The sequence below is a fragment of the Zingiber officinale genome, chromosome 2A, assembly GCF_018446385.1.
Source record: "Zingiber officinale cultivar Zhangliang chromosome 2A, Zo_v1.1, whole genome shotgun sequence".
In the NCBI taxonomy this organism is placed as follows: Eukaryota; Viridiplantae; Streptophyta; class Magnoliopsida; order Zingiberales; family Zingiberaceae; genus Zingiber; species Zingiber officinale.
This window is the reverse complement of record NC_055988.1, coordinates 95,215,332-95,239,249: the sequence shown is the minus strand read 5'-3', so window position 1 is coordinate 95,239,249 and position 23,918 is coordinate 95,215,332. Positions and strand designations below refer to the sequence as shown.

General features: G+C 40.4%; 1 protein-coding gene across 3 annotated transcripts; it reads right to left on the bottom strand.

Annotated features, from left to right (window-relative positions):
- Nucleotides 1-9,766: 9,766 nt before the first annotated feature.
- LOC122041613 (UDP-glucuronic acid decarboxylase 6-like) lies at nt 9,767-13,676 on the bottom strand. Of its 3 annotated transcripts, none has more exons than XM_042601363.1 (13): nt 13,556-13,676; nt 12,968-13,075; nt 12,597-12,683; nt 12,148-12,235; nt 11,813-11,904; nt 11,362-11,426; nt 11,184-11,272; nt 11,016-11,093; nt 10,794-10,887; nt 10,652-10,718; nt 10,500-10,563; nt 10,252-10,292; nt 9,767-10,155 (listed from the first exon to the last, which is right to left on the bottom strand). In XM_042601363.1, exons 2-13 carry the CDS (start codon nt 13,055-13,057, stop codon nt 9,970-9,972), a joined length of 1,041 nt encoding a protein of 346 aa, XP_042457297.1. In that variant the 5' UTR covers nt 13,058-13,075; nt 13,556-13,676; the 3' UTR covers nt 9,767-9,969. The 3 variants fall into 3 exon arrangements, with proteins under 3 accessions (XP_042457297.1, XP_042457299.1, XP_042457298.1); XM_042601365.1 differs by having other exon boundaries at nt 13,536-13,652; XM_042601364.1 differs by lacking the exon at nt 13,556-13,676 and adding an exon at nt 13,276-13,545.
- Nucleotides 13,677-23,918: the final 10,242 nt, after the last annotated feature.

The following is a 23,918-nucleotide window of genomic DNA, read 5'->3' as shown; positions in this document are numbered from 1 at the left end:
CCCGAAGGACAAGAAGGGAAAGAAGCTCTGACCACAGTATTGGACGGAGGAGCAAACCTCAAGATCGGAGGCAAACAATAAGGTAATATCAATTTTAATTAATATGATGCCTTCTAATGTGATGAGGTGTGTAGGTGAGTACGAGAATGCTCATGATTTATGGAGCAAGATAAAGAAGGTTCAATGGGAAGAGCTCACGACTACACACGAAGAGGAAGTGAATTCGGTCACATCCGAGGAGAAGGAGGATGAAGAGAGGTCATCCACAAGTGTGGATGAGGAAAATGAGACATCACCCACATCCTCAAGGGTTGAAGAAGAATCTAAGATGTCTCAAGGAAAATGAGACATCATCCACATTCTTGGAGGTCAACCTAGTGAGCACCTCCAATGAAGCAAAGTCAAAAGACAACATCATTTGTTTCGGGTGCAATGAGAAGGGGCACTACAAGAGTAGGTGTCCATTGGGTAAGAAGAAGGTAACTCCTAAACCCATTCAAGATAATTTAAACACTAACAAGGGTTGTAGGAATGAAGAAGCTCAAAGAAGGAGAATGTGCATTGTATGCTTCACATGTGGGGAGAAGGGACACTACCACACAAAATGTCCCAAGAAGAGTGATATCAAGAAGCTTGTGCATCTAAAGAAATGGGAGAAGAAGAAGAGAAGCAAGAGTCAAGGGGGAGCTTTAAGGGTAAGGGAGGTATACCATAACTTGAATTGCAATTCAAGGTTTAATTCTTATACTCCCATGCATGCTAGGAATAATTTTTATTATTTACCCATGCAAAATTTTGATTTCAAATATCATGATAGAAGTATGGCTAATGTAGATCAAAACTCTAAGGTATCTATGCATGATAAATCTAGAAACAGTAGACCTAAGGAGACCCTAGACATTAATCCCAAGAAGGGGAGACACATGCCTAGGTAGGGTAGATCTAGGAATGTCCAAGGTGGGCATATCAACTCTAGGGTTAGAGACCTAGAAAAGGAAAATCAAGCTTTGAAGGCAAATCTTGATAAGTTGGAGAAACCCCTAGAAAGATTCAGTGTAGGATCTAAGCGTTTAGGCATGGTGTTGGGTAGCCAAAGACTCAACAATAATAGATCGGGAATACCGATCCAATGTCTCCAAGGCTAAGGGAAAGTTGTATGCTATAGTTGCATATGACTATAGCAATGAGAAGCCAACAAATGACAAGAGAAAGTCATTTAAAGATAAGGAAAAATTAACCAAGGACAAGGTGTCCAAGGTTAAGAAAGTTAGGTTTGTAGGCCAAGTGTCACCGGAGGTGCACCGATGTAGCCTAGCTATTGTAGATGAGTCACCAAGGGATGTGACTAAGGTTAAGAGCTCTAGAGAGAGCTCAAAGAGTCATGTCGGGACCCATGGCCAATGGATCTCAAGTGGGTTTTACTTGGAAGTTTAGGTTGGGTCATGGAATGTGCCAAGTGGTTTGGAGACGGACTTGAGTCTCAAACCTAGGGTTTTGGCACAATTAAGTTGTGTTTCATGCTTGGAAATATGACATTGGAGTCATATAGTATGATAATTGGTTTTCGATGTATAGATGCCATATAAACCAATGCTAGGGATGCATTGTGGGTTAGTATGGACAAATACATCAAGAGGAAGCTAAAACTAGGACTTTAGGTTGAGGTTCAATTGAACCATTTATTTAGTTTTGGATCTTGTGTCAATCTTGGGACTGGTGATAGATACATTTTGTAATGTATTTTTCCCAAGTAGACAAAGGTAAAACAGACCTCTCCATAAAAGTTAGAGATTTTTGGATGTCTGTGGAATTATTGGCGTATTTATGAAATTGGGTTCAGAATGTAGGATAAGCTAAAAATAGTGTGTCAGTCGACTAGTACAGTTACCAGTCGACTGGTAATAGTGAAAATTGGACACAGAATGATTCTGTGTGTTGTTTCGATAAGGGTAGTCGACTAGGACAGTCAACTGATGCCAGTCTAAAACTGTTTTCAGCATTGGTTTGTGACCGTGTCAACTCGTTCAGGTGTATGAGATTCATGGGGGATGAATATACAAGTTTAAGGTCAATTTGGATGACAAGTTTTCAACAATTGAGATATTTTTGGAAAACTTTTTGGATGTTAGGCAAAGGGGGAGAAGTAAGGTTTAGTTGGAAAAACCTGAAAATACCTTTGCGGTAATGAAAATTCTAGCTCATTGGGAGCGTAGGTGCAGGGGGAGCCTTGCGATAGATTCTTAAAAAGCCCTGTGGTAAAATCCTAGCTCATTGAGGAGCATAGGTGTAGAGGGAGCCTTGCGATAGGTTCTTAAAAAGCCCTGTGAGAAAAATCCTAGCTCATTGGGGAGCGTAGGTGTAGGGGGAGCCTTGGGATAGGTTCCAATACATGCTACATTGTTTCAGCATTGTAAGTCCAAATGTGTAGCCTTGACAACATAAGTCCATTCGACGGTATAGTCCAAGTGTATAGCCTTGGCAACGTAAGTACATTATTTTAGCATGTTTCTTTGCTATTATGTTTTCCCTAACTTAAACGTATTGCCAAACATCAAAAAGGGGGAGATTGTTGGAGCAATCTCAATGGTCTGTGTGACCATGTGTTTGGGCAAATGGTTTAAGTTAGGTTCATCCTTGTATTTGATATATATATGTGAGTGTGCAGGTCTGCAGGATACACATGTGACTCAGGTTGACGGCTTCGGGTCCGGTGAAGGATGGAGAATTTCGTTGGAGAACCCTCCTATTTAGAGTTGTAAATGAATCAAACGTTTATGAATAAGTTTGATGTTCAACTTAGTAAGAATTTATTTATGTTTGTTCAATATACACAAGATCAATTAAATAAACAAACTTGAACAACTCGTTAAGCTAAACAAATAAGCTTGAATATATATGTGTTCATCTTATTAATGTTCGTGAACAACGTTCGCGAATAATATTCGTGAAGAACGTTCGCGAATAATGTTCGTGAACAAACGTTCGCGAATAATGTTCGTGAACAACGTTCGCGAATAATGTTCATGAACAATGTTCACGAATTATGTTCATTAATAAAACTCTTATCAATAAGCTAAATAAATAAAAAAATATAAAAAAAATAATTTTAAATTATCAAACTCAATAACCAATCAAACAAGTAAAAGTTTCAAATAATCAAACAAGCTTGAATTGAGAGCTTGATAACATCTAAATTAACCAAGCTTGAATTGAGAGCTCGATAACATCTAAATGAACCAAGCTCAAGTCAAACTTCAAACAAGCTCAAGCTCATAAAAAATAAATCAAACTATCCTTGAACAATTATTTTGAAGGCTTGGTTCATTTTATGCTCGGCTTGGCTTGATTCAGTTATCTTATCAAACATGCTTGAACATCCTAAAGCTCAACTCAGCTTGTTTACAGCCCGACCCTGCTCCATCCCCGATCAGCTCATTCACATTCCCAGTGATTAGGACTTTGAGCCCAGAATTTCAGCTTGCATTCTCGTCGGTGACCTGCTTCCTCCCTTGCTGCCTTAGCGGAAGCATCTCGTGGTGAAACCCATGAATGCACTCGAGCGAGTAGTCGTTCTCCTCCTATACACTGACACAAATGTTGTGGTCGCCGATGGCATTGGACTGACTAGAGTTGGCTTTGAGGGTCTCGAAGCCATTTCCAGAGCCGTTGATCCGCAAGATCTTCCTCTCCAGCTTGTCCTCTTCCTTAGTAAGCACGTTGTGGTTCTCCAACACTTCCTCCTCTTCTTCATTATCATCCTCCTCTTCGTCTCCCTCTTCATCAGTATGGCTAGCGGAGCTAGAGGATGGTGAGGAGGACAAGAATGTTGATATCCGACCTAACCTGTCCATGTCTATTATCTTGTATAACTCAATCATTCTATCCTTAATATCTAAATTAATCGATGAGGCATAGACAGTGTCATTCTCTTAAAAATCTTTATGTTTCTTGATCCTAAGTTGACACACTATATCAAATAAGCTAAATATCTTATATTGACTAATTTGAGCATGACTATACATTCTTGTATCCTATTTAATCAAAAGACCCACAGATATCACTTATGTCATATGGAAGAGATAGATCTCATCTACATCACTCATCTAATTAATTAAAAAAAAATTCTCTCCTCTCTAAACTTGTACCTATCTCTCCCCCTTTGGTCACAACAAAAAGCGGGGTAACCGAAAAAATTTTAGCAAAAATTTTTAAGTTAGAAAAAATTTCTAATTTAAGATGGAAACATGTCTAAGTAAACTGTATTTATAGAATTTTCAAAAATAGAAAATTAAAAAAAAAATTCTATGTAAAATGAATTGTTTGAATTTTCAAAAATAATTTCTAAGTCAAAAAAATTGATTTTTAGAAAAAAATTCTAAGCAAAACTTTCCAGAGACATTTTTCTAGATAATAAAAAAAATGAATTTCTAAGGAAATGTTTAAAAACTTTTCAAAGTATTATTTAATTCTAATTTTAATGTTTTTATCAGAAAGATAATTAAACATTTTCATTTCGATATTTCGGCTTCCAGGTCGTGGCGAGGCACTAGGCCTTCTTGGTTATTGGAGCAACAACCACTTCCTTAGACAAAGCTAAGTTTAATTTTCTTACTGTAAACTTTTAATAAACTAAATTAGTTTAGCACAGATTTCGGAACCCAATAGAAGTTCCTTCCTACATGGTTATTCAAAAATTTAGGGGGTACATAGTTCTTGGGCACTCTTTTAAGTTGACCCTGATGGTTTCTAATGTACCAATTCAATTTTCTATAAATTTTAAATTTTGAGTTTGGAAATTTATTTGTTTTTAAACATGCATCATATTTAAATTTTTCAATTTCTAATTTTAATTTATCATTTTCTGATTTTAGATGATCATACATTTCTAACGGGCATGCTTTTGCTAGGTTCAATTTTAATTCAACATTTTCTTTTTCTAATTTGAATAAGTCTTTAAAAAGAGACTTAATAAAGCGAAAAGACTGAGTCGGGGTTAGATTGCGTACCTGACTTACCTGACTCGGTGACGCTCCCCCTTCATCGTCGCTCTCTGTTGAAGATGTTCCTCCCCCTTCATCTATGCTCATCTCTGAGCTTGACTCTTCTTCTATCTGATGGTTAGCCATTAGCGCTAACCCCGAGAAGACTTCAATGTCTGATTCGGAAGACGACGAATCTGACCAAGTGGCCTTCAGGTTCTTGTGCTTGGAGGATTCTGGCTTCTTGTACTTGACCTTTTCTTTCTGCTTGCTCTTTAATTTCGGGCAATCATCCTTGATGTGCCCTTCTTCGTTGCAGTTGTAGCAACGAATCGTTCTCCTTTTTCGCTCATGCTTCTGCGATCTAAATTTGTTAGATTTAAAAAAATTATTAAATCATCTTACCATTAATGCAGCCTCGTTTTTGTTCATCGAGGCTTCGGAGTCAGAACCGTTTGCTCTTGCCTTCAAAGCAATGTTCTGACTAGTCTTTTCTACTCCAATGGGCTCTGCAATTCGAGATTCGTAAAGTTCAAAAGTTGAAATTAATTGTTCTAGAGTACTTACCTCGAAGTCCTTAGAGATGTAGTACGCATCAACTAAGGACGCCCATTCTTGAGTTCTCGGGAAGGCGTTGAGTGTGTATCGGATCGAGTCCCGGTTCGTTACTTCTTCTCCAAGGTCGCTTAATTGCGTGACCAGGTCTTTAATCTTCGCTTGGAGTTGCGCTACCTTCTCGCCTTGGTTCATCTGGAGGTTCGTCAACTGGGTCCGGAGAATGTCGCGCCTCGCTAGCTTCGCTTCGGAGGTACCTTCGTGAAGCTCCAGGAATTTTTCCCAGAGATCTTTCGCAGAGTCATAGCTTCCGATCCGATTTACTTCCTGAGGTGGCAGAACGCTGAGCAGGTGGAACTCAGCCTTTCCGTTGGCGACAAAATCGGCTTGCTCCTTCTTGCTCCACGTGTTTTCTTCTTTATCTTTCGGCGCTGCATATCCATATTTCATTATTAAAAGTATATCAAATTCAATTTTAAAAAATACCTCCATTTTTTGCTTCCATGTAGCGAAATCCCCGTCAAACTTTGGAGGATGAATATTTGCTCCGGCCATCGTCTTAAACGTTGTGCTTCAGTCGGCGGTTAATCCTTTTGAGGCGGTCTGGCTCTGATACCAATTGTAGGTGCAGCGGAGGCCGACAAGAGGGGGATGAATTGCTTCTGAAAAAATTAAAACGATACCCTCCTCGTATCTTTCAACTCAAAAGTAAAGCAACTATAATAAAAGTAATAGCAGAAATAAAAGGAGACAGAATTTAACCTGGTTACAACCAAGAGGGTTGTTAATCCAGGGCAGTAAGAAAAGCGCAGTAAGAAAACTCCTTTGCTGAAGGCGGAGAAGCCTTTTACACACTTAAAATGCTCACTAGTTGCTAGGAAGTACTACAGAATTGATTGCTTGAGTTGTTATTCAATTCCTAGTTCCAGGGGTCGTTAAATAGCCTCTGGAAATCCGATCTCGATGGTCCAGGGCGCCTCCAACAGGGGTCCAAGGCGCCTCCATCGAGTGGGTGGATAAAACTTTATCCAAAAGCTTAACGTTCAAATCTGCCGGGTCTGAGGCGCCTTCAACAGGGCTTGAAGGCGCCTTCAACAGGGCTTGAAGGCGCCCTCAAGCTGGAGGCGCCTCCAAGCCTGATGGAAGCGCCTCCAAGCTGGCTGGCAGCTTTTCCAGCTTGGTTGCTTCTTTGCTTCGTCTTCCGAAGTCTCGTTCTTTTGGGTGATTCCGGCCAACCAAAATAGGGCTCACCCGAACCCAATTTCCGGCCTTCTCCTCGAGCAGGCTTCCGTCCGACTTCTCGTCCCTCAAACGTCATGCACGTTCTTCTCGTCTATCGGAGTACTCTTCCGCAGCTCTCTCGTCCTTCGAACGCACCGAGCCCATCGGCTCCCTTCCCGTGCCGTCCTTCTCGCTAGCTGCGTCTTCCACTCGACTTCCTGCGCTCCTAAGCTCCTGCACACTCAGACACAGGGATCAAACACAAGGCAGGACCTAACCAACTTGGTTGATCACATCAAAACACCCACGGGGACCAACAATAACTTATTGCATACCCAGTGAATCAATTTAGTACATATTCTCTAATATATACACATGTGTCAACTTGATATCTTATATCCATGACTTATGAGATTATGTCATCAATTGACCTACATGCTAGTCTTAACATACTAATATTGTCTTTATATATCAGTGCTTGACTAGGAATAGTTTAGAGTAGTGTTCTATATATATCTATAGTCTCCCACAATTGATATGCTATAAACTAGAACCTACTACACTAGGATATTATTATAATTATTAATCTGACACAAATCTAAAATAAATATAATAAGCATAACCTTTAATTAATGAAATATGATATAATATTTCCTACATCAATCAACTCTTGATTAACTCTTAGGATTTACATTAACAATTTGACCAATTATTATTACCAAAAGGCTTAAGATATCTCTATAATGGTATAATATTATCCACTTTGAACATAAACCCTTATGATTTTATTTTTGAGTTTTACCCAAAAGGCCTCATATCAATGAAGATATCTTTCCCTTATAAGTTCATGATCATTTTCAAGTGTTTTCAATGTAATACTTTATTTGTAATAATTGTAACTCAACAATCCCCCTCCAACAAAGGACCTTCTCCTCAAGCCTACCCACTTGATGTCGTCTGATCCTTGTCCCACCAGACTCATTTAGATTAATGGGTTTTACTCATTGGATTATTGAATTAATAGATAATTTAATATATTAATCCAACCCATTAAGAAGATTAATGGAGATTAACTCATCATTAATAGAAAAAGTAGACCAAAAGGCAGGAAAACCCTTGGTATCCCTTGAATGAATATAAAAGGCTTTTTGAGTGAAATTTTCACAAGAGACTTTTCATCTTCTTCTTCTTCCTCTTGCTCTTGGCCGAACATCCTTGTGTGGCTAGCACCACAAAAGTGGTGCTTCTCCAAATCTGAGTTCGTGTGATGAACGAAAAACGTGTTCATGTGCATAGAGGTGTAAATATTTTAATTCTGCTGAGATCTATATCCGAATTAAAATTGTTGCATGCAGCAAAGATAATCCGACTATGTGATAGAGTAGTAAAAATGAATATACCGTATACGCATGGATCTATAAAGGAATCCTTTTTCGATTACGTTATATATTATTTTATGCATAAGTTCCAACAAAAAGGTGGCACAATAATTCTTTGCAATACTTTTAAATGAATCTGCACTTGCGAGCATAGGTATGTGGAAACATTTCTAGCCACTTTTTTCTTACTCTACTGTTTCATTTCCTTCGTTTTTCAATCACCGAAGTTGTTTGAGTGTTGGAGTGGTTATACAAGATCCGTTTTGACTTTCATTCTAACTCTTTTGACTGTAATAGAGACATAGAGACTTGCCTAGAAGACCTTAACCCCACCAACCTCCTCATTGATGGTGCCCTCATATCAGATCGAATCAAATCTATAGACATAAATATCATATGATAACAATGAAGCTAGATGCTTAATTAACATAAATATCATTTTATGTTTATGAAAAATACACACATACACCTTATTTGCATGCATAAAGATCTTGTCTGAAATCGAGGAAGATGATATATTGGTCAGATGATTTTGATGTCGACTGTGAGAAAACTCTAAGCTAGAGGAATGTGTCCCCAAGTGGTCCTGCGTATCAAAAAAGAATGTAGAGGAAAGAAAATGTTAGCAATTGGGCTAGCGAGGGCTCCCCTGTGCAGGTACTCCGACGTTCAAGTTAGGCAAGTGGTAGGGAGAAGATGGAATAAACGGTAGAAATGAATAGAGAATTCTAAGTGTCTCGCCTTGCGTACTTATGCCTTTACAAGGAGACATCTTATTTAGTGCTAGTTTTTCTCTGTATAGAGACATCGATACATTTCCAAAAAAGGGCCTATAATTTTGACATTCTAACAACTTTTCTAAAATAGATCCACCATTTCTGTACTTTGCAAAGTAGAAGTTGTAAGTACCCCGGGTTGATTTGATATGATCAACTGAGTCGAGTTAGATCCTGTTATGTTTGATCCTTATATCTAAGTATCCAAGAACTTAAGAACATAAGATTATCTTATCAAATAAACTTGAACATCCCAAAATTTACTAATTTATAACCTTGGTTATAGGTTCATGACTACTAGAATACACTCCTAGTTTAGAATATAGGTGAGAAATAATAATAATAATAATAATAATATAATAGAGAAGTTGGATAATTATATATGAGGATGAAATACTCTTTTCATACAAAATAAAAGTGAGATATCACCTTTGATAATTTCAAAAAGAAAGACACCCTTTAATTTTTGCATTATCAAAAAGAAAGACACCCTCTTATTTTTGCCTAAATTGATATAAAAGTAAAGCTAGTTGCATTTTATTTGAATATGTTTAGCCTAGTATGATTAAGCTCTTAATATAGAAGGGAATCATGATGAAAGATAATAATTGTGTGACAAATAGGTTTGACTTGTTTAGTTCGATCGATAGTTGACCTGAAAGATGATGAGCAATAACATTGTCAATATTATGAATCTAACATATAAAATCATCAACGAAATATCCAAGGAATCACTTGGTTACATGGTCAACTTTGACAAGAGGCACACCAAGTCAAATTGCACGATTTAGATGAATCATTAAAGTAAGAACATCAAAAGTCAACCAAGTAGAAAATGAACACAAAAGAGGCAACATAATCAAATTGATTATTGTTCTATATTATGAGCATTAGAATAAAGAAGAATCGAGTTCAAACAAGTTTTGCCATATCCTTAAATCTCACCGACTCTTAAGGAAAAAAAAAATCTTTTCGAATTCTTTTAAGACACACCTTCGATATGATTGAATATATATAGCATTCAAATTTCAAGGCATTGTTGGACAATAATATAGATGATCATGCTTTCTTAGGCACACCCAGCCTTTTCCTGAAATCTTCTTCCATTAAAGGTAAACCTTCTCGCAGAGTAACCTTGGGAGCCCATCCAAGAAGTTGGTTTGCTTTTGTGATGTCGGGCTTCCTTTGACGAGGATCGTCGGGTGTGTTCTCGACAAGTTGAATCGTCACTGATGGCTCAATTAACTGCAAATACGAGTAGAATTGTGTTCCTCAGTGTCTGATTATTGGGTGTTTTTCGATCACAAGAAAAAGCTCAATCAATTGCACAATTAAATTTACCTCCTTCACAATCTCAGCGAGTTCCATCATTGTAAATTCACCTACACATTTCAAAGTCAGGTCAGAGATTATGATTAAAATTGTCAGTCGATTGTAACACAATTTCATTTGTATACGATGAGGAGCGAGAGATTAACACAGAAGTCCACACAACTTTAGAAAGAGATGTAATAGCTGTATGCTTCCATAATTAATAACTATGTTACTACAATCAGATCATAAAACTATAAGTGAACCATGGAAATTACCAGGATTTCCTATGTTAATAGGCCCTGTGTTTTCTCCTTCCATCAGCCGGATTAGTCCATCAACCTTAAAGGTCGCATATCAGAAATGTAAACTTTAGAGAACCAGATAAGGCCATACTTCAAACTCAATAAAAGAGGGCTATCGGTTTTACCATATCAGAGACATAACAGAAACTCCGAGTCTGTGTTCCTGGGGCCTGAACTGTCAAAGGCTCACCCCTGCATGAAACATCACATGACAAGACATTATAGATAGATAAGGGGCATGCAGTTCATTTGATATGGAGATATTACCGTAGTGCTTGGGCAATGAAGTTACTGACAACACGACCATCATCGATGTTCATGCGCGGTCCATAGGTGTTAAAGATTCTAGCAATCCGGATCTCTGAAAAGAGTAATAATTCAAAAGGTACTACTGATGATGAGTACTAGCCTAAATCTTTGTTTCCTATAAACTACCGGCAAAAGAGTGGCACGAGTAAGAAATTGAGCAAATTACATAATTTGACACACCTATGCCATGCTGCCTATGGTAATCAAACATCAAGGTCTCCGCCACTCGCTTCCCTTCATCATAGCAGCTCCGGACACCTAAAAGTGCAAGAGGTATGCTATCACATAATAAAGGAAGAAAACATTCAACTAGACATCAAATGAGTATTTGCAAATGAAAGTATATACCAATGGGATTAACATTGCCCCAGTATTCTTCTGTCTGAGGATGTTGCAGTGGATCCCCATACACCTCTGAGGTTGAAGTCAATAAAATCCTGAAGTGTACAATCAAAACTTGTATGAAAAGTCATATTCCCTGCTCCTGTGGTTTTCAACTAGTTTCCAGTAGAAGTCATAATCATACCTTGCACCCACTCGCTTTGCCAGTCCCAACATGTTCAATGTGCCAATGACATTTGTCTTAATCGTCTGTGGCATTATCTCAATTAGATTTTATTAAATCAGACATAGCAAAATCAAAAAATCAGAAAAACAGAAGCATATGTGACAAATGGACAAGACAAAACAGATATCTATAAGATAAACAAGTTATCTCCATGAAATAAAATAGGGAGCCAGAGTTTTGTTATAATCATCTTAAGAGGATGCACAAGCGAGGCAATTAAAGGAAAATCAGTTTAGACTGTCATCCCAAATGCCAAGTATGTTAAAGTAATCTTGAGGAACAAATTATTGTCATCTAAAAATATTTCTATAAAAAAGTACAAAGTATTGGTATAACAAACTTGAAAGTATAAGCATATGTTACTGATGGTGCAATCAAGTTGTTCCTGTAGACCTTCAAAGAGGTATACCTTCACAGGATTGTGCTTATAGAAAATTGGTGAAGCAGGGCAAGCCAAGTGATATATCTGGTCGACCTCCGCCAATAAGGGCTCAGTGATATCTGTGAAGGAAGAAATAAATATATAGGTAGAAAGAAAAACAAGCAAAAGTAAACCTAGGTAAAGTTTCATAACATCCGAACAACTTCTTGTCTTAAGGTAATCAAAACTTGAGTTGTCAAAGATAAGCTTAGGACATCGATCTTGTAAATTATACGATTACCTATAAATTCCTAAGAATCTGACATGAAAACTCTAGAAAGCATTAAATAGACTGGAGCATAGAGATCACAGAAACAAGTTACCATGACGAATCAGCTCAAATCTTGGATGACCAATCCATTTTCTAAGATTGTCTTTGGAACCAGTGAAATAATTGTCTGCAACAATCACCTGGTAGTAACATATAGGAAAAGAAATGAGGAAAAACAAATGAAGTAAAAAAGAAACAGAGTTGTGAGAGATCTTGTATTTACAGAATGATATCAAATAAAATTGTACTTCTTTATTGGGCTGCTTCATTTACATGCAAAAGTTGGTGGTTAAGAGTGAATGAAACATAAAGTGGTACAGGAAAGGAGCATTAAGTTTTGTGTGACAGATTAGGATCACTGAATGAGAAACTACTTTCACCAACACAAAATTTCACGATTCTATTTTCATATAATAGTAGTTTTTCACATATCCGTTGATCTTCTAGTGCTATTAGAGAAGACAAGACCAAGTTAAAGTATGAAATAGGGTAGGCACATACGTCATTCTTCTCATTCTCCATCAGTTTGTCCACCAAATGGGATCCAATGAAACCAGCTCCACCAGTTACCAAGATCCGCATATTGGACTGCACAGAAAAAAGTAAAGCCAACTTCAATGTTTACTTACAAGATAGAGTGAGCACTGAGCAACAACGTCTAAAAATGTGAAAGTATATAGTTGTTATGTTTCTCTAAAAAGGATTACTTGCAAAAAAAAAAAACAAATAATAAGATTGCGTTATACTACTTTCTTGAAGATCTAACAATCTTATGTTATCAAAAAAATCAGCAATAAAAAATCTTCCAGATAACCATGCAACAGCAATCCAGATCGATCAGTAATCAATTTAAAGGGACAAAAAAAGGAAACCTGCAAAAATTTCGAATTGCGCAGAGGGGAAGGGGTGGGAGGCGGCTTTGCCACAACATGATTATTCCCGTTAGCTGCTTCTGTCGCCATTCCTCAAAGCCTCAGATCCTGCACCACATGATTCCAGATCTCATCCAAGGAGATCTCAAACGAAAGTGAAAGAAAAAAAAAATACGAGGATCCAACAATCAATGCTAGGCAGGATAAAAGGACGTTAGAAATTAGCCAAAAAAAAAAAACAATTGCAGAACAAAGATGACTTCGAAATACTTGAATGCTAAATTTTCACGATATAGAAAAACAACTACCTATTCCCTTAATTTAACAATCAAAATCCTTTCTTTCTTACACACAACTCTTCCACCTAAAATCCCTCTGGATCAACAACCTTATATAGATCCAAACAACTGACACTATACCAAACAAGATCTCGAAAAAACGCGTCGAATGCACGCAAAGATAGATCCCGAAAGGATTCGCCACCAAACTCGCACAGATCTACCCCATTACTATCCTAAATAATCACCATAAAGAAAAAAAAAAAAAATCAACGCAACACGATCAACACCTCGATGGTAGGAGTACTACCCTATAAGAATCCGAATTCCGCGAATTGGAGGACGAACTAGGGATTTGGGAGAACGGAGTGTGGATTTGGCTTCAAGTGGGGAGGAATGCCACCGTGCGAACTGGGTCGGGGTGATTAAATAGCGGGGTGATGTCTGATCTTGACCGTTGATTTTGCTGGCTCTCTTATCGGATGGTCAATCCTCTGCGTATTTTCCACGTCCGGTTAATTTCCGGTCATTTTTCTCGCGAAATGGAGTCGTGATAATTACGGATTAATCATCCGTTAATTTTGGTCTTACTAAATAAAAAATTAAGATAATTACACAGCCCAGAAACGGTTTATGGGATATTTATGCCAAAAAAAAAGGTTTAAATTTGATCATAAAATCAAAGTATAATTATTTATAAATTGAGAGAGATGTAGGGAAATGTGTACGTGAGTGACTATAAAAAAAACATTTTTTAATGTATTTTCATATTTATTTTATAATAAAACATTTAAAATCTGATATTTTACTGAACAGTTACAGGATTTCTCAATTGAATTGTACTTAATTTCATAATATTAAAATCATGCACTGTATTTCCATTATACCCCTCCTCCTTTCACCTCTCTCACGACTCTCAAAAGTTTTTCTTCTTTGAATTTGAATCTACCCTGTTGCGGACTCACTGCCCGACCCTACGGAATCCGGGCATCTGAATTCAACCCTACGGAATCCGGGCATCTAAATTCAATCTAGATGCCCGGAGTTGAATTCAGCCCTCTTGATTGAATGTAGACGTCTAAATTTAAGTATAATGTTTTATTTATTTTTTATTTATTTTTTAGAATATATTATTTTTTTTAGATTTAAAATTTTAAGCTTTAGGAGATGAATTATAATAAATTTGAGTGAATACAATTTTTACTCTGAGTTTAGACTTACCTCTTAGATTAAGGTATTTAAAATTAAATTTTTTTTTGATACACACGGGATATATTATATATATTTAAGGTTTAAAATTTTAGAATTTAGGAATTGAGTTGTAATGAATTTAAGCTAATAAGAGCATTCATATCAGTTTTCTTATTACTATATTTAAAATTTAAGATAAATAAATTACTTTATTAAATTTAAATAATTATTTTTCACTATACAATCCTAAAATTTTTATCATCCTTAATTATTTATTATTTTTCCCCTTTTTTCTATTTTTTATTATTATATTTATAAAATGAGTGGAAAGAGAGAGATTTAAAGGAACGAGTGGAAGGAGGGAGATTAAAAAATATTATTTTATTTTTAAAATAGAGGTTTCATTCCTTAAATTTAGAAAATTACTATTCATCAAATCTAAATTTATGGAATAAATAGGGTAGATGCAAAAAAAAAAAAAAAAAAATTAGCTACCCTATCCAAAATTTATGATAAAATCTTTAGATAAGATAGCTGATATGAATGTTCTAAGATTTTCTTTTTAGGATTCATGTTTTCCTTTTAGATTATAGTGTTTAAAATTAAAAATTTTAAACGTGTCTCTATATATAGTAAAATACTCTACTGCGGACCCTACGGACTTGTACATCTAGATTGAATTCAGGCGTCCAAGGTTAAATCTAAATGTCTAGATTCAATTCAAGTGTCTGGATTATAGTAAAATACTTTTTTGTTAATATATTATATATATTTGGGATTTAAAATTTTATGATTTAAAAATTAAGTTATCTTAAATTGAAATTGATGCGGTGATAAGGAGGGGTCCACCCTACAGGAGTTAGTTGCCACGATGGAGTTCAAAATTAGGGCGGTCAATATTCAGGTATCATATGGGCAAACGGATGATAATCGTATTGGTCGGCCCTGCCCGAGCAGCTACCCCGCTCTGCCCGCCAACAGGACTTGGCACGGGCGTAGCGAAGTTCAGACCGAGCAGCTACCCCGCTCGGCCCAGCAACAGGACTCGACACAAGCATAGCGGAGTTTCGGCCGAGCGGACGCGGCACAGGCACAACAAAGTTTCGGTCGAATGGCTAATCCACTCGGCCTAGCAACGGGTCCACTGTGTTATCTCTCGACATCATTTTGGGAGTTGATGTCGTTGACACCAGTCATGGTCAACAAGAAGATCGTACGACAAAAGCTTTAGTAAGGCAGAACGACCAGGAACAACAGCCTGTATACTTTTTAAGCCATATATTGAAGGATGCAAAGTCTCGCTACACCGGTCTGGAAAAATTGGCTTATGCATTGATACTCACCGCTCGGAGGCTTTGTCCATACTTTCTAGCACACTCAATCATCGTGCTGACTAACAGCGCTTTGGGAAGGGTCCTTCTCAACCCCGAGGCATCTAGGAGGCTAATCAAATGGAGGACCAAACTAAGCGAATTCGACATAGAATACCAACCCCGAACGACAATCAAGGCCCAAGCCTTGGTTGATTTCGTCACAGAGGTTTAGAATGTCGAGCCGAAGGCAACCTGGAGAATATATGTGGATGGTTCTTCCACTTGACAAGGTAGCGGGATTGATATAATGTTAAGCTCATCACAGGAAGATTGTATACACCTGTTCGTATGGCTGGACTACAGGGCCACCAATAATGAAGCTGAATATGAAGCATTGATAGTCGGCTTACAGGCGGCCCGACATGTGGGAGTCATTAAAGTCCTCATCCATTCGGACTCTCAGTTGACTACTCAGCAACTATCAGGGTGTTCGAGATAAATAATGTCAGGCTCAAGCTCTACAGGGAAGCCTTCAAGAAGCTAACAGCCAACTTTAAGGAGGTCGTCATACAGAAGATCCCCCGATCGGAGAACCAAATAGCAGATGAGTTGGCAAGATTAGTCAGCTCCTTGACGTCAATCGCCATAGAGCATCCGATCGAGCAAGTCTCATTAGAGGCGCATATCGACAGGACAGAAGGGATAGCCCTCCCGTGTAAAATACCGGAAATTGGCGAATAATGATAAGGGAATTTTCCGGAATTTTTGGAAATTTTTCGGAGCTCGTATGGACGAGTTTACGGGGATTAAAATGGGGCTCGGAAAAGCCTGTTTAGGCTACCCCATTTAAGCGAGGAAAAGTTATTTATTTATTTTTTTATCTTTTCCTTTTTCTTTTCTATTTTCCCCTAATCGCTGTCTTTTGCCCTAAACCTGCGTCATCTCTTCCCCGATGCCCTCCTCAGCCGCCACCGCCCACACACCGTCGACGATCCATTGCCGGCAGCCGATCCCTTCCTTTTCCTCTCTTCTGCCCGACGCCGACGACGCCAGGGGAACAGAGAGCGAGCATTGCGGCGCTGGCACTGCTTTGCCTTCCTCGAAGCCCTAGCCTCTGCCCCGAATTACTTCTTCTTTTTCTGCGCCTTCATCACCATCAGTGAGCAGGGAGCAACGCAAGGTTTCCTCAGCCCTAGCGCCGTCCACCGCTTTGATTCGCTGAGCCTTAGCCATCTTATCAGCTGCGTTTTCTCCACCCGACGGTCGTCGCAACCGAGGTTGTGCCCTAGCCTCTCCACACAACGCCGAGCCCTGAATTTGATTCGCCGGACATCCCTTCCCTCTGTGCTGCTGCCACCTTCTCCGACCGCAAACCAGTGCCGAGCTTTATGCTTGATTGATTGTGCCAAGCCGTGCCCTAGCCGGGTCTTGGAGGGTGCTTGGATTGAAAATTCACTGGCATGTAAAATGTGAAGGTTTTAGATTTGAATTGGAGATTTTTATTCAAGGTAAGCTATGTATAGTGTTTTGGTTGATCTCTTGTTAGTATTAGGTTGATATGGATTGGTAACAAATTCTATTTGAGATGTTAATCTGTGATAACATGACTAATGAGTAATTAGTTATCTTAGGTTGGAATTTCAGATGTGATTGAGGTGCGGATTGTGGATGATTTACATTGAGGACAGTAGCTTCATGGTTGCTCCGACTAGGATTTTCTGATCACCACTTCTCTGACTGCGAGGTGATAAAAGGGATACTCACTATTGGGTAAGTTTAGTTTGATTCATGATGGTTATTTGGTGGTTGGTTGGTTCAGATGGATGATGGTTGAATTGAGTTGATAAAATGAATTGTATTAGTTGAGATTGTTCTTGAGTTATACCAATTGGGACCACTTGGGATTGATTCAATTTGGGTTTCCTTAATCGGAAAGGAAATAGGTTTATTTATTTGGTCCTGATCTTCAGTTAGCTAAAGGATACTTGTTAGAGTAACTAAATTGAATATTTGTATGCAGGACCCTGGTTACGGGACGATTGTTCTGATGTGAGGATTGTTTATCACAGACTACAATTAAAGGCGGGTACCTCTTGACTTATCTTTTATGATATTGTCATTTGGATATGCATAGTATTTTATAGCTACAAGCAATAATCATGATTGCCTTTGGTATGTCACGGTTTGATACCCATAGCATGTTCTGTTTTGTCGCTTGTTAGGTATCCATGTTTATACCACGTGATTATTGCGATGAGTACCTTAGTTCCTAGAGTAAGTGACATATCATGCTTATTGAGTTTTAGGACTAGATTCTGGATTTTTATTTCTGGCATGTGTATCTAGATTATCTGATACCTAGGTTTTTATACCATACCTGGCTTGTGTACCTCTATTTGTATATCATATCTGATTTGTGTACCTAGAATCTTTTTCTTTGATCTGTGCATATTGTTGGTACATATGTTATGGAGGGGGATATGTTTAGGATCTAGGTTGTTATACCATAGAGGACCAGTATACCCTAGATCCGTGAATTTGACTTACTGATATTGTGGTACTCATATTATATATATATGGATTTTTTTATGATGATCAGGATATTGTCATGCATCATGATTGCATTCTGTGCGATAGTCGATTCCATTATTGTTGAGCACATCGCTAGTTACATGGATCTGCACACACCACCACTCATGGGTTAGTGGTCGATTCAGGTAGAGTGTGTTGCAGCAGGGACTTTGTTTGGCTCCGTTGGTCCGCTCATGGGTAGTGTGACACAGCGTGATAGCCGGCAGAGATTCCTCCCCGTCATCGTGTACCGGGAGATGAGAGCATTGCGCTCCCCCATTTATGATTTGGGGTAGGAGGATAGGTGTACTCCGACAGCATCCCGTCCACTCGATCACTCATCAGGAGCAGTGACGACAGAGTGCACGGTTGTCACAGCTCTACCCACTCGATCTCACCATTTATATGTGAGATGACTGGCTGACGTCAGGGGTGACCAGGACGCATCATTGGCATCATACGCATTGATGCATTTATTTCTTGTGATTGTGTTTGCTGCATTTTGGTTGGATGCATATGTTTGACATGCATACAGGATTTAGGACACTTTCGGTTTGACGACCCTTTTGTTCTGGATAGGAGTTCCTGGTGAGTACAACTTCCTCAGTTACCTTCCAGTTTTGCATCTTTCCTATATATATGATTAGGAAGCTGTATTCCATGTTTATTGCTGTTAGATATATCTTACTAGGCATGTCTATTGGTATTCGCTGAGTTGTTGAACTCACCCCCGTGGACACTATATTTTTCAGGCACCCGGTTGTTTATGGTGTCGCTTGGAGTATCCTGTCTGCTGGTCCCCACGTCACATTAGAAGACTTATTTGATTTCACTTATGTTTTGTTTGTTTATGTATCAGTTTGTTTAGCTCTGTACTCCGGTTTTGTTTTTGGAGTGTTGATGTTGTTATGTGGTATTTTGTATTGGTTGTTGGTTGTGTAAGCCTAGCCGGCTAGCAGTTTTTGTGTTTTGGTTTGTATTTGTTTTCTGTCATTTTCCGTTGTGTTGGTTTTGTTCCAGCCGAGTGGGTTGATGATATATATATAACTGTGTGGTTGTGTATATATTCCAGCCGCATGTGGCTGATGTATATTGTGGATGTAGAAAGTTTCAGATTGTCCGCCGTACAGGGGAGGTGCTGCCTAAATTTCTTCGGACAGAGACTTTTCCGGGGCGTGACATCCCGAGTGACTGGAGAATGACACTGATAGAGTTCCTCCGATCGGGAGTCACACTGCCCGATCAAGAGGAAGCATGTCTACTGAGAAAGAGAGTCGGATGGTTCACCCTTATCGGAGATCAATTGTATAAAAGAGCATTCTCCGGGCCCCTACTCAAATACGTCGGGCTAGAGGATGCCGAATACATCTTGAAGGAAGTACATCAGGGCTCTTGTGGAGGTCACCCGGGCGGTCGCTCGCTGGCCTGGAAGATACTCCTGGCCTGATATTTTTGGCCCACTCTCCAAAAGAACTCCGCTTGGATAGTAGGTACTTGCCTGTCCTGCCAAAAATATCAAAATATTTCGCACCGTTTGACTAAAGAGATAAAGACATCCACGGTGTCTTGCTCATTCGACCAATGGGGTATGGACATCATTAGGTCATTCCCCATGGCGACAGGTCAGCGGAGATTCTTGATCGTCGCGGTGGACTACTTCTCGAAGTGGGTGGAACCCGAGCCACTCGCGAGAATAACCGAGCATATGGTCATTAAGTTCGTTTGGCAGAACATCATATGCTGGTTCAGCATCCCACGCCAGCTCGTGTCAGATAATGGGAAACAATTCGCCAGGCAGGAGCTTAGAAAGTGGTGCGAGGGTTATGACATCCAGTAGGCCTTCACCTCTGTGGCCTACCTCAGAGCAATGGGCAAGCAGAAGTCGCCAATAGGGAAATCCTCATAGCGTTACGAGCTCGGCTCGACCACACCTGAGGCAGCTGGGTTGACGAGCTCTCCAGTGTGTTGTGGGCCCTTCGTACGACCCCAAAGGAGGAGACTGGTGTAACTCCTTTCCCCTTAGTATACGACGGCGAAGCAGTCGTCCTTGTAGAGATTGGAGTGGAATCCAATCGGGTGCGGTTCTACGATGAAGGAAACGTCAAATGGAGATATATGGAACTTGGTGGACGAGACGAAGGCTAAAGCAGCCATTTGGCTAATGGCATACCGACAACGGATGAAGCAGAACTACAATCGGAGGGTGATCCCGAGATCTTTCCAGGTCGACGATCTCGTGTGGAAGAAAGTAAAGCCGATCGACAACGCCACCAAGCTCGAAGCCCCATGGGTGGGACCTTTTAAGATTGTGCAGAGGCTCCGCTCAGGTGCCTACTACTTAGAGGATGAGAGTGGAAGGCAGCTCGAGCGACTGTAGAGCGCGAATCTTCTCCAAACCTACAGGGTCGGGTGAGAGGTGCGTAATTGAATATAGATGTATTTGTATATTGCTTCATGAATGCAGGACAAATATGAATAAAAGCGAAGTACGCCACTTTTGAGCTGAGTCAACAGTCGAGCGGCGACCTTAAACCCTCGTCTTCACCAACGGTCGAGTGACGACCTTAAACCCTTGTCTTCATCAACGATCGAGCGACGACCTTAAACCCTTGTCTCGATAAGCAGTCAAGCGTCGATCTTATAATGCAAGAACGATGAACGACCGACTGTGAATATGCGCTACTCAAAAGCTCCAAGTCTTTAAAATACGATGATCGTTCAGGATTATTCTGCTATGACTTCTCGTCACCGCTCGGAAGGTCACAAAGACATAGCAAGCAACTCGCAATCTCGCTCAGGGTTTTACGTGACAACACGTGAACAACTAAAATGCAAGTCAAATCAAAAGATGTCGAAGGACAGCAAGGGGCCGAACGAATAAGAAAAGATCGCTGGACGGGCGATCATTCATTAATACTTGAAATGAGGATTACAAATAGCTTGCATGAGGATTACAAATAGAAGGGTGAATACAAAATCACTCGAGCAAATATCACTCTAGATAATCCAAGACATCATCGGGCGGCGATTTAGTTAGCTTGCCCCGACTGATGACCTTACTCGATAGAGCAGCAGGGAGGTAGCCGCCTTCCGTGAGTTGGCCAAACGTCCCTTCGATCGCCAGGTCAAACAGACGAAGTGTCCGGTCGGCGACCTTGTCATTAAAAACATATGAGCGGATGTAAGCTTGCTTCATAAGTTTGAATCTACCCGACTTGACTCTCTGATATGTCTCTGGGGCCACTCGGGAGGCCTCAAGTTCTTCCTTCAACCGGGCCAACTCTTCATCCTTAGCGTCGAGCTAGGTCTTCGTTGAAGTGTGCTTGACCAACCGTCCATCCTTCTCGGCCTTCAGCACGGCCTCAACATCCTTCAAGTTTTGAGCCAACACCTGAAACTCTTTATTCTTGATCTCCATATCTTCAATAGTCCAGAGTTTCTTGGTGTTGGCCGAATGGATTTTGGCTTCAAAGGTGTCGGCCTATTTATTAAGCAGAGCCATTTGGGTGGCCTACTCGGTGCTTTTTCCTTTCTCCGCCTCCAGCAGCTCGACGCCCTTAGCCAAATCGGCTCATAGCTGAGCCATCTCAGTATTCATCTTCTTCAGCCACTCCTGAGAAGCAGATGATTGACCGCTCAGCGCCTTCAGTTGCTTAACCACCTGCTCTAAAAATACAAGTTGTTGGCACATGACCAGACTTTCTACCCAATACTGCAAGTAACCAGGAAAATATAAGCATCGATCTGAGATAAATTAAGAAAATACAACACTCACCCTAGTGAACATCTGGGTGTGGCTATTCACGAGCGCCCCCGAAGGCATGACCGCTACACGGGTTTGGGTGTCAGCCTATATCTGTGCGAGCGGCCCTTGAATGATTATCTGGTGCTCGGGGGCTCGAGAGTCAGCGTCGTCCAACTCACGCATTCCTCAGTCGGAAGATGGAGAACCGTCGTTATGTGGTGCAGGCGGTTCGGGGCTAATTGGGCTGAGGTTGCTCTTCCAGACGATCGAAACGATGGCGTCGAAAGGACGCCAGACTTTTGAATCTTTGATGGCGGGGCTTGAAGGCAACTAGTGGCCGCAGATGGTTCCCTATGACAGACTAGATAAGGATGGTGTCTGATCAAACGACATAGGGGGAGCAGTCGCCGGAGCTAGAGCTGGGATCGATGTTTCAACCCGCTCGACGAAAGGACACGGGCTAGTTCTGGTGGGGGTCTGCACCACTGAGGAAGCGGATCACGATGAAGTCTCCGCCCGGCGCCTCTTGCGCCTTATCAGTGGTTCCCCAGATGATGTCGAATCCGACACCCTCTCAACCGGAATCACCGACAGCTGCTCAGATGAAGGGTTTGATGCACCAACCGCTCCGTCGCTAGGCGTCCGACTGGCTATCCTTCTCTCACTAAGGCTGGAGCCCCCTCGCTCTCACCATGCGGGTCTTCTTATGAGCCCATCGGCTGCAGACCGTGGCTCTCTAGTTCGGCTACGGTCGCCGAATTAATCTCAGCATCTGCAAGCTTAACCTTTCCGGCCAGACGCGCACGCAGCATGATGTCAGCTGCAAAAGAAGAAGAGAAATCAGTTAGAATCAAAGGAAGAAGTGAAGAAGCTACTGCATACCTAGGCTGGATGGAAGCCTTGTGCGGATTGTACTCAAGCCAAAAACGTAGAAAACACCCTCCAGCAGCAACTTGTGGATGTCATATTTCTGATCGGCCAGCATTGAAGCTGCATTGAGATAGTTCGATCGGCTCTTGTACTTTTTAAGTGGAAGCTGACTCGCCACTTTAAGCTGCCAGTCAATCGGGAAGTCTGGCCGCTCGGGAAGGCGCATAAAATAGAAGTACTCCCTCAAATGCTTATTAGAGGGCGATATTTTATCGAAGAAAACTAAGCCCACTCGAGCTTGGAAAAGAAAAGTCACCGGCTTGGACAATTTGAGATAATAAAAATAATGAAAAAGTCGGGGAGTGAGAGGAATGTCGTGCAGGCGAAACAGAACCATCACCCCACACAATAGCCGAAAGGAGTTCGACACTAGTTGATGAAGAGATATGTGAAAATATTTACATACGACATGAAAGAAGGGGTGGATGGGAAACTACAGACCGGCGATAAATTGATACTTAAAGAAACAAAGATAGCCGGGCGGTTGAGTATTTGGTCGATCGGAAGGAGAAGAAAGAAGAACTTGGTAATCAGAAGGAAACTCATAGGCGGTTGTCAGGCTCTCAACGTCGCCAGCGTCAAACCTGGACTCAGTAGAGGTGTACCAAGGCCAGGGATGGTGACGGGAGGCTGTGAAGAACTCATCATCACAAAAAGCAAAGAAGACAGCAAAAAGATGCGATTGGAGGGAAGGAAAGCTTACTGGAATGTCTCCGGAGGAGCAGGAAAGGAAGGATATCACCGAGAAACGAAGGTGGAGTATTGCCAAAGAGCTCGAAGACGGAAATATGCAAAAGTAGAAGGCAGCGAGCACGGGTTTATAAACCCCAAGGTCGGTTGATCGACGTCGTCCGATCTAGGGTCGCGGAGACCTAGGCAGAAATCTGATCGTTGAATTCAAAGCACCAAAAGTCACATCATCA